General features: G+C 44.2%; 1 protein-coding gene across 1 annotated transcript in view; it reads left to right on the forward strand.

Annotated features, from left to right (window-relative positions):
• ZNRF3 (zinc and ring finger 3) overlaps positions 1 to 15464 on the forward strand; it is a 185113-nt gene that overhangs the window by 113297 nt on the left and 56352 nt on the right. Inside the window, exon 2 of the mRNA XM_006869299.1 lies at positions 4513 to 4638. Within this exon, the coding sequence (XP_006869361.1) occupies positions 4513 to 4638 (126 nt within the window). The remainder of the gene's footprint in view (positions 1 to 4512; positions 4639 to 15464) is intronic.

Consider the following 15464-nt stretch of genomic DNA (forward strand, 5'->3'; position numbering starts at 1 on the left):
CATAGTGACCCTATATAGGGTTTCCAAGGAACAGCTGTTGGGTTTGAACCACTGACCTTGCAGTTCAAACGGACCTTGTAGTCCAGTGCATCATCCCACAGCACCACACCAGGACGGTCACATAATATCAAATTCATTACTGTAACCATTTTACAGTGTACAGTTCAATAGCATTTAGTACACTTGCAGTTTTGTACAACCATCATTTCAATCTAATTCCAGAACATTTTCCTCCCTCCTCCCCACCCCAAAGAAACCCCATACCCATGAAGCAGTCACTCACCATTCCTTCTGCCCCCCTAACTCCTGGCAACCACTAATCAGCTGCCACTAGTTTGACTTGGACTATGTTCCTGTGGAGTAAAGCACTGGACTGCAAGGTCAGCTTGAATTACCTGGTCAGCGGTTCAAACCCACCAGCCACTCCTTGAAACCCCTATACAGGGTCACTATGAGTCGGAACCAACTCTATGGAACTAAACAACAACCATGTTCCATATAAATGGGGTCATTCCTTATGTGGACTTTTGTGTCTGGCTTCTCTCTTCAGTTAAGATTTGATATAGATACAAGGTCTTAGACCTGGACGGTACCTCTCCTCCCCTCAACACTGGCCAAACCCCATGCTTATGTAAGTACCAAAAAGTGACTTTCCATTTGGAAAGCACCAAGTTGTGTGGCTGGGTTAAAAATATCCTGGGATTCTGCAGAAGAGGGTCCACAGTTTATTTGACAGCCGTTGAAATGACTGGGCCTGGGATTATGGTAGCTGACTTGAGCCAGCCCTCGAGCCCTCTCCTGGAGGTGAGGTGATGAGCTTGGTGCGGTTGGCTTGCTGTCCTTACTTATCTTCTCTTCAGCCGGAGGGCTTTGCATGTTATCACTGAAGAACCATCCCTGAGCTCACTGCCCTGGAAGGCCATCCTGGAAGGAAGGGCGCGCTACCAGACAGACTTACATTGCCCTCTCTGATTTTACCCTGACCAGTCTAACTCTTCTTCCAAAGCTCAACTTAGGGCTCAGCAGTTGTCCACAACGTACCCCCAAACATTCTAGCAACTCAATGTTTCTTGATGCTAGCACTAAACTTTTGTTGTTGTTAATGCTGGCAAGTTGGCCCTTGACTCACGGTGATCCCCGGCACAGTAAAATGAAATGCTGCCCAAGCCTGATCCTGCTCCAGCCCCATGATTGGTTGTGGATGGAAGCATTGTAACCCATAGGGTTTTATTTAGTTAAATTTCAGAAGTAGATGTCTCCAGTCCTTTCTTCTTAGTCCATCAGAGTCTGGAAGTTCCACTAAAACCTGTTCAGCTTCACAGAGGCCTCATTGACAGACAGGTAGTGGATATGCATGAGGCACATTGACTAGGAATGTATCCAGGTCTCCTGTGTGGAAGGCTAGAAGGCCACCACTCACCCACCAGGGCCCGTCCCTGATTGTACCACAGAATTTAGAGCTAGAAACATATTCCTCTAAAGATTCTATTACTTGTTTTTTTTTTCCTCCTAGTCAGGTGATGTTCAGCTCTTGGGTGAAGGGATGATGAAGTTAAATGGGTAGAGTGAGAAAAAACACTGGGTCATGAATCTGAGAGGTTACTTTTGGGTGTGCCATTTGCTCTTATCTTGGTAAAGCTACTCACCTTATTTGTAAAAGAAACAAGTATATGCTTCTGTTGCTGCTGTAACAAATCACCACAAATGTAGTGACTTAAAGCAATCCAAGTTTATCCTCTTCCAGTTCTTAGGGTCATAAATCTAAAACGGGTCTGCAGGGCTGTGTCCTTCTGGAGGCTCCAGGGGAGAATTCGTTTCCTTGCCTTTCCTAGCTTCTAGAGACCACCCTCATTCCTTGGCTTATAGCCCCCTCCTCCATCTTTAAAGCACAGCACTCCAACCTCTGTTTCTGTTTTTACATTTTCTCTGTGTCTCACCTGCCCTCCCCCCCCCTTTTTCCCTTATAAGGACCTTTGTGATTACATTGGGCCCTCGTGGATAGATAATCCAGGATAATCGTCCCATCCCAAACTTAAATCATACCTGCAAAATCTTTTGTCACTTAATGCATTCCCAAGTTTGGGGGATTAGGACATGAACATCTTTTGTTGTTGTTGTTAAGTGCTGTTGAGTGTGTTCCAACTCATAGTGACCCTGTATAGGGTTTCCAAGGAACGGCTAGTGAATTAGAACCACTGACCTTGTGGTTCAAACTGACCATGCAGTTCAGTGCTTTATCCCTCAGCACCACACCAGGATCTGTTTGGGGAGTCATTATTTTGTCTATCACAATAGGTTCTCAGGTCTCTTTTATCTCAGTTATTGATACTGTGTGCCATTGAGTCTGTTCTGACTCATCGCCACCCCCATGTCACAGAGCAGAACTACCCCATGAGATTTCCTAGGCTGGAAATCTTTACGGTACCAGTTGTAAGGTCTTTTCTATGGCAGGCCATTTGGTTAGCAGCTGAATGTTTAACTGTTGCTTCTTCTTGTATTTCTAATGTGCTATAAACCTAAGGGCACATAAGGGAACTTCAAAAAAGTTCATGGGGGAAAAAAAAATCCATGATCTTATAACTCCATTTTTCCACAAACTTTTTGAAGGCCCCTCATATTTCTTGTATGTATTTAACAAGCTTAACACTGTTGTAGGCTTGCCAAGTTCTTGACTGGTTCCATTGATCCACAAAGATTTCACTTGTCATTGTTATCAGAGATCTGGGGCCTCAAAGGACAGACTACATGATACAACTGTGAACACAAACCTTAGACTTGCCCTACTTTTTAAACAATAGTGTGTTTCTAATTAAGGAGCTCTGGTAGCATAGTGGTTACAAATTGTGCTGCGAACCTTAAGGTCAGCAGTTCGAAACTACCAGCTGCTCCACGGGAGAAAGATAAGGCTTTCTGCTCCCGAAAAGATTTACAGCCTCGGAAACCCTGTACAGGGTCGCTTTGGGTCAGAACCGACTCACGGCACTTAACAACAACAACAGTGAAAAGTTTACACAGCAGATTAGGCTCCCCCTTGACAATTTCTGTACAGTTAGTTGAGTGACATCATTGAGTTCCATTTTTCATCATGTAACAACATTTTCTTTCATTTCCTTTTGGTGGTTCTGTTTCCAGTGCTCCGGTCTCCCTGTCCCCTTTATCTTGCTTTAGAGCAATTATTGACCTTTTAGCCTCATCTGGATGGTTTCTTAATAGGACAACGTTGTTGCTTTTGTTAATGGCCATCAAATCAGTTCCAACTCTTAGCAAACCTGTATAGGGCTTCTGAGGCTGTAAATCTATATGAGAACAGAAAGTCTGGTGAGCTCGAACTGCCAGCCTTGATGTTTGCAGTCCTGTGCTTATCCTACAGAGTCACTACACTCCCTAATTTTTAAAGATACTCATGGGTTGGGTTAAATGATGTCAAGTCAGTTCCAACTCATAGCGACCCTATACTGAGTCTCCGAGGAGTGGTTAATAAGTTAATTGAGGACCTTGTGGTTCAAACTGACTTTGCGGTCCAGTGCTTCTCCTACAGCACCATTCTAGGACTCCATGTTTTTGTTAAGTGTCGTCAAGTTGGTTCCAACTCATGGCCACCCTGTATAGGGTTTCCAAGGAGCAGCTGGTGGGTTTGAACTGCCAACCTTGTGGTTCGCAATCCAGTGATGATCCTACAGCACCACACCAGGAGTCCTTAATACCCTTTATTTTGTGTGCTAATTTATTATTTTGCTAAAAGATGGCCTCAGGGGAAATCGTGAAAATTTCACCATGCTTTGCTACCCTATCTTTGGCTTTATGCTTGGCAAATTTTGGAAAGACCTCAAAGCATTATTTCCCCCAGTAACCCAGGATGGCCTCTAAACAGCCTTTTCATTATGTTGGTGATTCTGTAATTATTGCTAGTGGGCTCGTCATAAAGCACTGAATGTCTCTCTGGGCACTTTAACCTAAATTGAAGTTGTTGATGTTGTTGTTGTGTGCCGTCAATTTGGTTACAACTCATAGCGACCCTGTGTATGGTTTCCAAGAACGACTGCCAACCTTGATGATTATAAGTCCTATGCTTATTCTTAAGGTTTAAAAACCAGACCATATTGGGTACTAATCCAATCAGTCTCATCTGTAATTGGTACCGAATTAACGTAATGCTAGATTCATGCTATTTCACAGCTGTTTAGATGGACATTTATATGGGAACTGTGCTGTTTTTCTTTCATAACATTCATCGGGGTGGTGTCCACCTTGGGTGACCACTGCTTACAAAAGCAGTGAGACAGTATCCATAAATATATTTCTAGTCACTTGATTGTTTTCTCTTAGAGTTCGGCTCATTGTGTTGAATAGCATTTTCTGTGGGTTGAAAAACTGCTCTCCCCTCCATCTACTGTCATGTTTTGAGGCTAGATTTGACTGTTGTATTTGAGAAATGATAAAAAACAAACTAACAAGGAATCGCATAAATGCAGCCTATGTCGCTGACATTTTTTTTTCCATTGTGTTTCCTAGATGCACCCACTGGGCTTGTGTAATAACAATGATGAAGAGGACTTATATGAATATGGCTGGGTAGGAGTGGTGAAGCTCGAACAGCCAGAACTGGACCCAAAACCGTGCCTCACTGTTCTAGGCAAGGTAAGCACCGATCTCACCCCTCCACTTCAATGGCTCTGACTCTGGTTGACGTTTCTCACTCTTCTATTGCTCCCATTCCTCACTTACGTGGTTCTGAAGAAGAGCTGTATTGGCACAGTGTGCTTGCTCTCTCTCTCTCTCTCTATCTCTCTCTCTCTCTCTCTCTCTCTCTGTCTCTCTCTCTCTGTCTCTCTCTCTCTCTGTGTCTCTCTCGTCCTGGGGTGCAGATTAAGGCATGTCTGGATATAGCCCAGCATACTTCTTACACACACAGGCTCTGTAGGGCATTGCTGGCCTCAGAGTTGACTTGTCCATTGTGTGGTCTTGGGCCAGTTTCTTCCCTTCTGTTAGTCTAACTGTCTTCCATCTGTGAAATGGGTTGATAATAAAGATACACAATCCCTTATGTGACACCCTTGGTGCATGATATGACAGAATTGGGAGATTTGGGTGTTTTAAAAAGTATCATGTGCACATACTTCATGTTAAGAAGCCCTTAGGGGACCTGGAGCAGCACTTAGTAATCAAACACATTCATATTTATGTAGCAAAACATACAGCTATTAACAGTAAATGGGGTAACTAAAATCTAAATAACCTAGTGCTCATTCAGGTCAGCTTTGCCTCCAAATGAGTTCAGATCCATTTAGTTTTGCTGCCAAATCACAGAAAAGCTTTTGGGTTTGAGAGCATTTCTGGTTTTAGAATGGCAGTCAGGAATTACAGCTCTGTAGTAGAACATACCTCATAGGATGATGAGTTGTGATCAAGGTTGTGATGAAGTTAAAAAGTGCTACCTAGCACATAGTAAGTGCTCAACAGAGGCTGGCTACTGTTGGCTATTGCCAGCCATCCCATTTAAATCCACTGCTGTCAAGTTGATTCCAACTCACAGTGACCTTACTGGACAGAATAGAAGTGCCCGTAAGGATACCAAGGCTGTAAGTCTTTATGAAAGCAGACTGCCACACTTTGCTCCCTCAGTGGCTGCTGGGTTTAGCAGCTCAATGTTTAACCTGCTGTGCAACCAGGTTCTTTCATCCCATTGAGAAGTACTAAGAAGACTTCTCAATGGGATAAAGGAACCTGGTTCTCAAGCTCACTAGTTGCCCCTTGGAAACCCTATACAGGGTCGCTATGAGTGGCACTTAACACCACCACCACCACCACCAAGAAGACTTATTAGCCAGGAAGGTCAGCATTACCTTTGACTAACACATAAGACAGAAGTACAGTTACATTGGAAGGCCATTCATCCAAGATCTTACAATGTGACAAGTAACAGTTTGTTTTACCCAGGACTGTTCTGTTAAAGAGAATGATTTAGAGAAAGTTTTTCAGAATCTTAGTTAGAGAGAAAGATGGTATCCACTTGGTGTTACTGCCTGAATACTTTTTGATATTCTCACAAGGTGCTGTTCTTGGCATTGGTGAGAGATAGTTGGGGGAAAGACAGTCCTAGTCCCTAACCTCCTGGAGCTTGCAGTGTCTTGGGAGTTCCAGCCAAGAGAAGAGGTGGTTGCTAGATTTTGAAATGCCTCAGACATTGGTTCCTGAAAGATCTCTGGAGCCCAGGAGACCTCACAGGTCCATTCCATTTATGATTTTTGTGTCTTCTGAAGGGCAAAAAAACACAGGGATTAATATTAGCTGTTTGGTTTGTAGTTCAAGACATTTTAGGTGGCCCAGGCCCTGATACTTCTTCATTAAAGTGGCTGTCCATAGCTGCTTAGTGATGGTAGGAGAGCAGTGAGCCCCATGAGAATATTGTAGTGTTTTCCTGGGAGAAATTCCAGCTGCATTCAAAGGTTAGGAACAGAGCTTCCCTTGTAGGTAGTTTGTTCCTAATATAATATTTTCTGTAATACTTAATCTATGTGGGCTTGACTCCTTGGCTGACGTTGCTTTGCCGGGTTTGGTGGGGCTCCATCTTTGGGTCTGTTGTGTCTGTAAATGTGTTGGCACAGGGCCCACACGAGGTCACCCCGCTGTTCTTTCATGGTTTAGTGGTGAAGGGACTTGTCGAAGTCACTCACAGAACCCAATCCAGCTGTTCCGCCTCTGACTGGAACAACCTAGTGGTTTTACTTGGAGAGTTTTACCTAGTGGTTTTGCTTGGAGAGTTTTATCAGGGGGAATAAAAACTGTAGACCCACATTGAATCATTAAGTCCCTCTTGGGTTTTATTCATTCGCCAAAATTTATTGAATGTGGAGGCCCAGAGGCTAAACGTGTGGTTCTCCCAGTTGTGAGCAGAGAGCAACACATCACATTTGTTTGTAAAAGCTATGTGGTGACCAAGCTATGAGTTTACATTTGATTAAAATCATTAGCAAAAAATTTTAGACCAGACAAACCCAGACAGTTTCACTTTTGTTGCAAACCTGGGAGGTGTGATGAGTCAGGTGTCTCTCTCATCTTCTGAAAGTCTGGTTGTTCTCAGCTTCCGTTTTTGTTCTCTTTGCTAACTGTATTCTCTTTTCTGAGCCCCAAAGGGCAGTGACAAGAGTCCAGGGTAAAGAAGGACAAAGTGCTCCCTGTGGGCAGCGTGAACCCCAGCAGATGGTGGAGTTTGGGATCCATTTCTTTGCTCTTAGAGGCCACAAAAGAGGTGACAGTAGGAGAGACATCAACAGCAAAGGAAGACACGACAGACAAGTAGTTAAATGAGGAAGCAGGAGGAACTCCTCCATGTCAGTGTTGAGACTTGCTGAAAACCATAGAAGGGAGGATTCTATCAGCCATGGCCGAATCAGGCCTTCAGAAAAGTCTGTAGGAGAGTAGAGGAGGGCTAGACCCAGGATGCGGAGCAGGCAGGCTCAGGTGTACCCCCTCCCTCCCTCAGAACCAGTCTCTCACAGAAAGTGCCATGGGGCAAAGCCTTGAAATAAGAGCAGAATGTCCTAAATTAAAAACAAAACAAAACGTAAAGGTCTCTCCAGGAGTTCAAATAAAGTTTCATTTTAAAAGCAAAAGGCATAAACTCGTCACCTTAGTTTATTACTGAGCGCTTTTGAACTCCTTAGAAAAGAACGCTATAAACTCAGGAGCGAAAAATGATTTATGATCCCCTCCTTGTAATCTTCGGGATTCTGGAGGAGGAGGTGCAGACAGTAGGATCAGCTGGGGTTGGGGTGTGGGTGAGCCGCCCACAGGGAAGAAGAAGCCAGGGAGCCAGGCCAGGCCCTGCCTTGGGCTGGGTGTGGGCAAATCCCTTCAGCTTCCTGGGCCTGTGTTTCCTCAGTGACTGTGAGGAAGCTGTTCTGGATTTCTTGGTCGGCTAGCATTTTGAGCTTCTGTTTTATATTTAAAATTTTTTCTTGGCATTCTAGCTTGTGAGAGTCTTCTTGCAGCATTAAAGATTGACTTTGTTATTACCTGTGACAATCTTAGTCCTAGGCCATTAAAATATCATAAAATTGACATTTCTGAGTAGCTTTGTCTTGAAATTAAGGGCCATCTGCAAAGTGGGAAGCATTTTAACCCTAAATTTTAGTCTGTTTAATAAGCACTTTTTCCCCCGTCTTTCTGAACGTTTTTTATTATGTTTTAGATGAAAGTTTACACAAAAAATTGATTTCTCGTTCAACAATTCATACATAATTTGTTTTAGGACATTGGTTGCTGTCCCTGTTTCCACCTTGCCGTCCTCATTTCCATCTCTCCAGTTTCCCTGCCCCTCCCTCCCTTCTCATTTTTGCTTTTGGGCAAATGTTGCCCATTTTATATTTGATTATTGTAAGCATATTCCTCACAGGTGTTATTGTTTATTTTAGAGGCCAGTCTGTTATTTGGTTGAAAGGGGACCTCTGGAAGTAGCTTCAGTTCCAGGTTAAAAGGATGTTTTAGGGTGATAGTGTTGGGGAGTTTGTCCTACCTATATTATTTTTATGAGTTTGAGTCTTGTTCTACATATCATTCCCACTCTAACCAAGATCTTCTGTTGTGCCCCTTGGTGGTGGTAACTGGCACCGTCTGGTTCTTGTGGTCGCAGGCTAGGGGAGACTGTAGCTCATGTGGGCCATTAGTCATGTGAACCAACTGATTCCTTGAGTCAATAGTTGTACTTTTTAAGAACCCCGGATAGTACTCAACAAAGTAGGATGCAGAGCATTATCTTCATTAACTATGTTATGCCAAATGACCTAGATGTCCCCTGAGACTACAGTCTTATTAAGCACCGTGTGGTGCTGGTAAGAGATTTGACATGTGGCTTTATTGGCTGCATCAGTCATGTGGAGAGTGAAACATCCTTATACCCACTGTCAGGGAGCCCTGGTAACGTAGTGATTTACAAGCTGGGCTTCTAACTGGAAGGTTGTTGTTGTTGTTATGTGCCGTGAAGTCGGTTCCAACTCATAGCGACCTTGTACAGGGTTTCCGAGGCTATAAATCTTTACGGGAACAGAACGCCTCATCTTTCTCCTGCGGAATAGCTGGTAGTTTCGAACTGTTGACCTTGTGGTTCGCAGTCCGATTTGTAACCACTACGCTACCAGAGCTCCTTAACTGGAAGGTTAGTAGTTGAAATCTACCAGCCAATCCAAAGGAGAAAGATGAGGCTTTCTGCTCTCATAAAAATTTACAGCTTTGGAAATCCTATACAGTGGGAACTGCCTTGGTGGTACAAAACCACCACCACACTACTGTAGGCACTGTAGGACAAGCAGTGGACAGCTAACCACAAAGTTGGTGGTTCAAACCCACCAGCTTCTTTCTCCTCGGAGACCTTATATAGGGTTGCTATGAGTCTGAACTGACTCAATGGCACTTAACAAGAACAATACCCAATGCCAAGGAGCCCTGGCGGCTCAACTGCTAACTGAAAGTCTCAGTTCAAACCCACCCAGTGGTCTCATGGGAGAAAGAGCTGCAGGTTTTCTTTCATAAAAATTACAGCTGAGAAAACCCTATGGTGTTTTGCCATCAAATCAAATCAGAATTGACTTGATGACAAAGTGCCACCACCAAGCAGCACTGCAGAAAAGAGACCTGGCGATTTGCTCCTGTAAAGGTAACAGTCCAGAAACCCTATGGAATAATTCTGTTCTGTACCATGGGGTTTTTTTTTTTTTTCATTTTTTATCACCCACCCTAACTCTCCCCCCACACTACCTACTGCCATTGGCGTAAATTACTATGGAGGGCTTTGAAAGGCAGAATGCTTAAGAGGTACAGACTTGCCTGAATCTGGCAATGGCAGTGAGGAGTGGTTAATAAAAAGACAAGAAAGGAAAAGCACTTCAGGTCACGGAGACCCGCCTTGGCTGAGTGGCCTTGGCAAAGTGATTTCGGTTCTCAGGGCCCTACTTTACTCCCTTGTGAAATGGGGCTGATGCTGCCTTTGCAGTTGGTGTGAAAGTTCCCTGAGGTGTTTGTGGAGCACTGAACACAGAGCCTGCTTATGGCTCTGCAGCCTTCAGGTGCTCAGCGTGGTACTAAAGCTTTTGCTACAGCATCCCTTCTACCAGGATAGCTGTAAGGTCTTGTATGTGTTTATCAGGAGGAAACCAAGTCCCAGAGAGGCTCTGTACTTAGCGTAACATTGAACAGCTCACAAGTAGCTGAACTGAGACTTGAGGTATGACTCTGATGAACCCACTGTAGCCACTGCCCTCGAGTCAGTGTGGACTCATAGTGACCCTATAGGACAGAGTAGAACTGCTCCTTCGGGTTTTTGAGACATCAAGCTTTACCTCATCTTTCTCCCACCAAGTGACTCGTGGGTTCAAACTGCTGACTTTGCTGTTACGTTTCATTTCTTCTCCTTGCCTCCTGTGTCTTTGCCTGTTTTTTTAGATAAAAATGGAGTACCTTTCAGTAGTCACAGTTTTGGTTAGGATTGTTTGAGTTCTGCATTAATAGAAACCCAGCTCCAGCCCAGTTGAGCAGAAAAGGGCATTTACTCTAAGACTCCTGGGCTGTGTCAATAGAAGCCACAACTGGATTGCTGCTACTCCTCTAGAACAGCTGTGCTTGTGCCTCTGCTTCATTCACCTTTTTCTCTCCTCCCAACAGCCCCTGATAGCCTTGAACCTGACATCCTCTTAAAGGTTTCAAGTTTTAAAGCTTCCGGTGCTCACCTCTTTTTGGCCAGTCACCTGTTATCTGGGGTTGGGAACACCCTGGTACTTGTGTGGAAGATGGAATTTCCAGAAGAAAGCTGGCGGGGGGCCTTGTTGACCTCCACAGCTCTCTGCAGTCACCAGGGTCTCCACTTACCTGGACTCCTTCAGGCACGGTCCAGTCAGAAGGGACTCATCTGGTTCACGAGTACCAAGAAAATTCAGATCCTCTTCTTGCCTTGAATTGAGGGCCAATTCAAGTCCTGGCAAGGCAGTCATTGTTGTGAGTGAGGAGAAGCAAATCCATGTGAGCAGGAATGGCTAGGGCAAGTTTGACAGAGAGCGGGCTATGTGAGACAGCTTTAGGAAGAACATGGGGTAGGATGAGGTCAGGAATAATTGTCAGGAACCAGGCAGAATATACGGAGCAGGACGTCTTTCGATGGGAGCGGATAGAGGCTGGAGATGAAAGAGGCTTTCATTAAGATTAAGGATCTGGTCTTTATTCCCTAGGTAGCAGGGAGCCGCTGAAGGCACTAGTGTCATAGGGTCTGGTCTTTAGGATGGATGGTGGTACTTCGGCTCTGCTGTTTGGGGAAGGGGGAAGCAGAAGAATCAGATTACTTTTTGCGCTGCTGGATGTTTATGGACACAAAATGGGCACAGACATCATGAAACTCAAGCAGGTGAAATTACTCTTCATGAAATTAGGGAGTCTTCCATGTTTGCCTTCAGATTTCCCCATTCTCCTCATCTTCCCTTTCCCCGTGGCCACATTTAAACAAATGTGAAATATGGAGGCAGCATGGCCAAACAGAGTGGCAGGGTGGAGAACCACTGCACTGCCAGAGAGCTGTTGTGCAACCCAGAGATGGAGAGGGGGATGTTCCACAACAGTGAACTCACATGTTCACCTCGTCAACCCATGTCTAGCTAACCAAAATGACCAAAAAATAGAAAGTGAAGAGGCAGGATTCGAACAACTGACCTTTCGGTTAGCAGCCAAGAGCTTAACCACTGTCCCCAGAGCTCCTTAGAAAATAGTTGAAAGAAGTTTTAGTCTTACAGAATGATTGGAGTATGGGTGTGTATGTTAATGATCAAGACTTAGGTTTAGGCATCCAACGAGCCTAGATTTAAACCCCAGTTCCAAACTTTTTCAGCTGTGGACCCCTCTGCATCTGCTTCCACCTCCTTAAATGGGGATATTGAAGGGGGGTGGGTGTGAAGTGGCAGCTCTTCTTGTCCATCCTCTTTCCATCCCTTCCTCCCTCTAGCTCTTAATATCTTTCAGATTCTTTTAGCACTCCACGTGGCATTTCTTAAATCATATTCCAATGCATAGAGAGGTGGGGGCAGTCAGCATTGTGTTCCTGCAATGGTGGCACATAGTCCCTTCATGAAACAAACTCTGTGTCCCATAAGGAGTGTTACTGCTTATCCAGGAGCAGCGAGGACATACCACATCAGAGTACCCATCCCACCCCGCAAAAGATTTTTTACAGATCTTTCTAAGAACTTCCCAAACAGAGGACGTGGATAAGAGGGAAACAGTCCCTTATTTTTGTCCTTTTTTCGTGATTGAGTGGAAATGAAATTCAAAGATGTTTTAATTTCTTCACTAAATATTAACCAGAACAAGATACAGACTACAGTGACGGGCAGGGGTTGGTGCTTAAAGAAAAAGAAGACTTGAAAATAACTCACCCTGAGACAATCACCCCATGATGATGAGTGAGTTTTGGCCAAATCTCTCTGAACTGAGATTTTCTCCTCTGAGTGTTGTTTCACTGGGTTTTCCCATAAAAGTCCAAGCTAATAAAATCATGGTGCAGTGTTAATCTCTAAGGAGTCACACTGGCCCCGTGTCTGTGGAGTGGCACTGCTGCCCATCACCCTGGTACAGCCAGCCTTGTCCTGAAGCATTGCATTCTTGTTTGGGTTTCCAGTCACCGATGTGGGTTTCCTGGGACTACCTAAGCCCCAGTCCTAAGGCCAAGGCCAACTTGGCCCTCTTGAAAGACATGGATGCTAGCACTAAAATGCTTGGGTGTGGATTGCTGTGTGGAAGGAGAGAAGATGGCTGGCTGTACCAGGGTGTTGTGCAGCAACACCACTTCACAGACACTGATGCACCAGGCAGAGCAAAGACAGTATGTGTTACATACCTGCACACAGGACACCATGACTACAGCTCATTGGCATGGCAGCACCCCATGCACCTGCTAGGGATACTTACCTGCATCAGACCTTTCTAAAGCATCTTATTTGTTGTTGTTGTTGTTAGGTGCCATCAGGTTGGTACCGACTCATAGCAACCCTATGCGCAACAGAAAGAATCACTGCCCGATCCTAGGCCAACCTTCACAATTGTTGCCACACTTGAGCCCATTGATGCTGCCACTGCCAATCCATCTCACTGGGGGTCTTCCTTTTTTTCTCTGACCCTCCACCTTACCAAACATGATATCCTTCTCCAGACATGTTGTCCCTCCTGACAACATGTCTGAAGTATGAGAGATGAAGTTTGGCCATCCTGGCCTCCAAGGAGCACTCTGGCTACACTTCTTCCAACATAGATCTATCTGTTGGTTTTATGGGCAGCCCATGGTACTTTCAATATTCTCCTCCAACATCATAACTCAAAAGCATCAATTCTTCTCTGGTCTTCTTTATTCACTGTCCAGCTTTTGAATGCATATGAGGTTATTGAAAATACCATGGCTTTGGGTCAGGCACACCTTAGTCCTCAAGCTGACATCTTTGCTCTTCAACACTTTAAAAAGGTCTTGTGCAGCAGATTTGCCTAATGCAATACGTTGTCTGATTTCTTGACTGCTGCTTCCGTGAGTGTTGATAGTTGATCCAAGTAGAATGAAGTCCTTGACAACTTCAATCTCTTCCCCATTGATAAGAATGTTGTTTATTGGTCGAGCGGTGAGGAGTTTTGTTTTCTTGACATTGAAATGTAATCCATACTGAAAGCTGTGCTCTTTGATCTTCTTCAGTAAATATTTTAAGTCCTCTTCACTTTTAGCAAGTAAGGTTGTATCACTTGCATATCGCAGGTTGTTAATGAGTCTTCCTCCAATCCTGATGCCATGTTTTTCTTTATATAACCCAGCTTCTCAGATTATTTGCTCAGCATACAAGTTGAATAAGTATGGTGAAATAATACAACCCTTGTTGCACACCTTTCTTAATTTTAAACCATTCATTGTTCCCATGTTCTGTTCGAACAACTGCCTCTTGGTCCATGTACAGATTCCTGAGCACAATTGAGTGTTCCGGAATACTCATACTTCGCAATGTTGTCCATAGCTTGTCATGATCCACACAGTTGAAAGCCTTTGTGTAGTCAGTAAAGCACAGGTAAACATCTTTCTGATATTCTCTGCTTACAGCCAAGATTCATCGGACATCAGCGATGATATCCCTCATTCCATGGCCATTTCTGTAAAACATCTTATTTGGATTCTTTTAATTCATTTGTTCTCAACTGGAGGTGATTTTTTCCCCCCCAAAGAATATTTGGCCAAAAAAAAAAAAGAATATTTGGCAATGTCTGGGAGATAATTTGGTCTCCATTGAAAAATGTCAGGCTTGTTCCTGGACTCTAGAAGGAGAGGCCAGGGATGCTGCATGCACAGGACAGCCCCCACCACAAAGAATGATGTAACCCCAAAAGTCAATAGTGCCAAGATGGAGAAGCCTGTTCTATCATGAAGTACATATTTTCTTCCTCTAAGAAGACCTGAAATGCCACTGCTTCCTTCCTTGTCTCTTCTGCCCTTGATCCTCCAGTGTAATGGTGGGCTCATGGTAGCCTTTGAGGTATTTTCTGTTGATGTGAATGGTGAGGTAAACACTCTAATACTGCCTACCCAACTAGAAGTAGTGGTCTAGCACACTCATGTTTCCCCATGGGGAGTGGAAAGGGCCTGGGCTTGAAGCCATACAGCATAGGTGCAAATGAGGGTTCTTTGACCCAGGTACCAGCTGGGTGCTGGGGAACTTTAAGCTAATCTCTCCTTGTCTCCGTTTTCCCTTTCCCCCTCTGTAAAGGTAATTGTGGCAGTTAAAAATGTAGTATATGCCAGATTATAGGATATATGAGTACTCAACAAATATCAATTTCCTCCCGTCTCTTATCAAGCAAGTGGAAGAAGCCCTTTTTGAAAGGTGAGCTGAGGTAGGTATCTGTTGGGGAGGACGTTTAGAAGGCTCCTTAGATTTATTTTAAGGTAAATACATACTTTGTATTTAAGGTAAATACATAAGGTAAATACTGCTTTGGTAAATACATACCTCCCATATTTGACTAAAAAGGAAAACAAGAAAGGAACTTTATAAAGCAAATCAGATCAGGAAGAAAAGATTGGCATGATATGAAGGAAAAACTCAGGGAAGGTCACAGATCTGAGTTGAAATTTCCAAACATTTTAATTTGATGTTTTCTCCTACACTTAAATCTTCCGGGAACCTCTTGGTTAACAGGCTGTGCTAAGCCCAATACTGCAAGCCTCCCCCCACCCCCAATTTTTAAAAAAAGTAGATCTGAGACCTTTTCAGCTGAAAAAGGCTAACTGAAACCATTATTTGAAATCCACTGGGAGGCTGAGAAGAGTTTTGAAGATAGAGTGAATAGAGCAAATAGTTTGCCAGCCCGAGGACACAAGCAGCTGGCTGCCTCCCGGGACTCTGGGAAGCCTGGCCCCCAACATGCCTCCCTGCTACCGACTGAACCAGGCTGTTACTGGA

This window comes from Chrysochloris asiatica, unplaced genomic scaffold, assembly GCF_000296735.1.
Source record: "Chrysochloris asiatica unplaced genomic scaffold, ChrAsi1.0 scaffold00128, whole genome shotgun sequence".
Lineage (NCBI taxonomy): Eukaryota > Metazoa > Chordata > Mammalia > Afrosoricida > Chrysochloridae > Chrysochloris > Chrysochloris asiatica.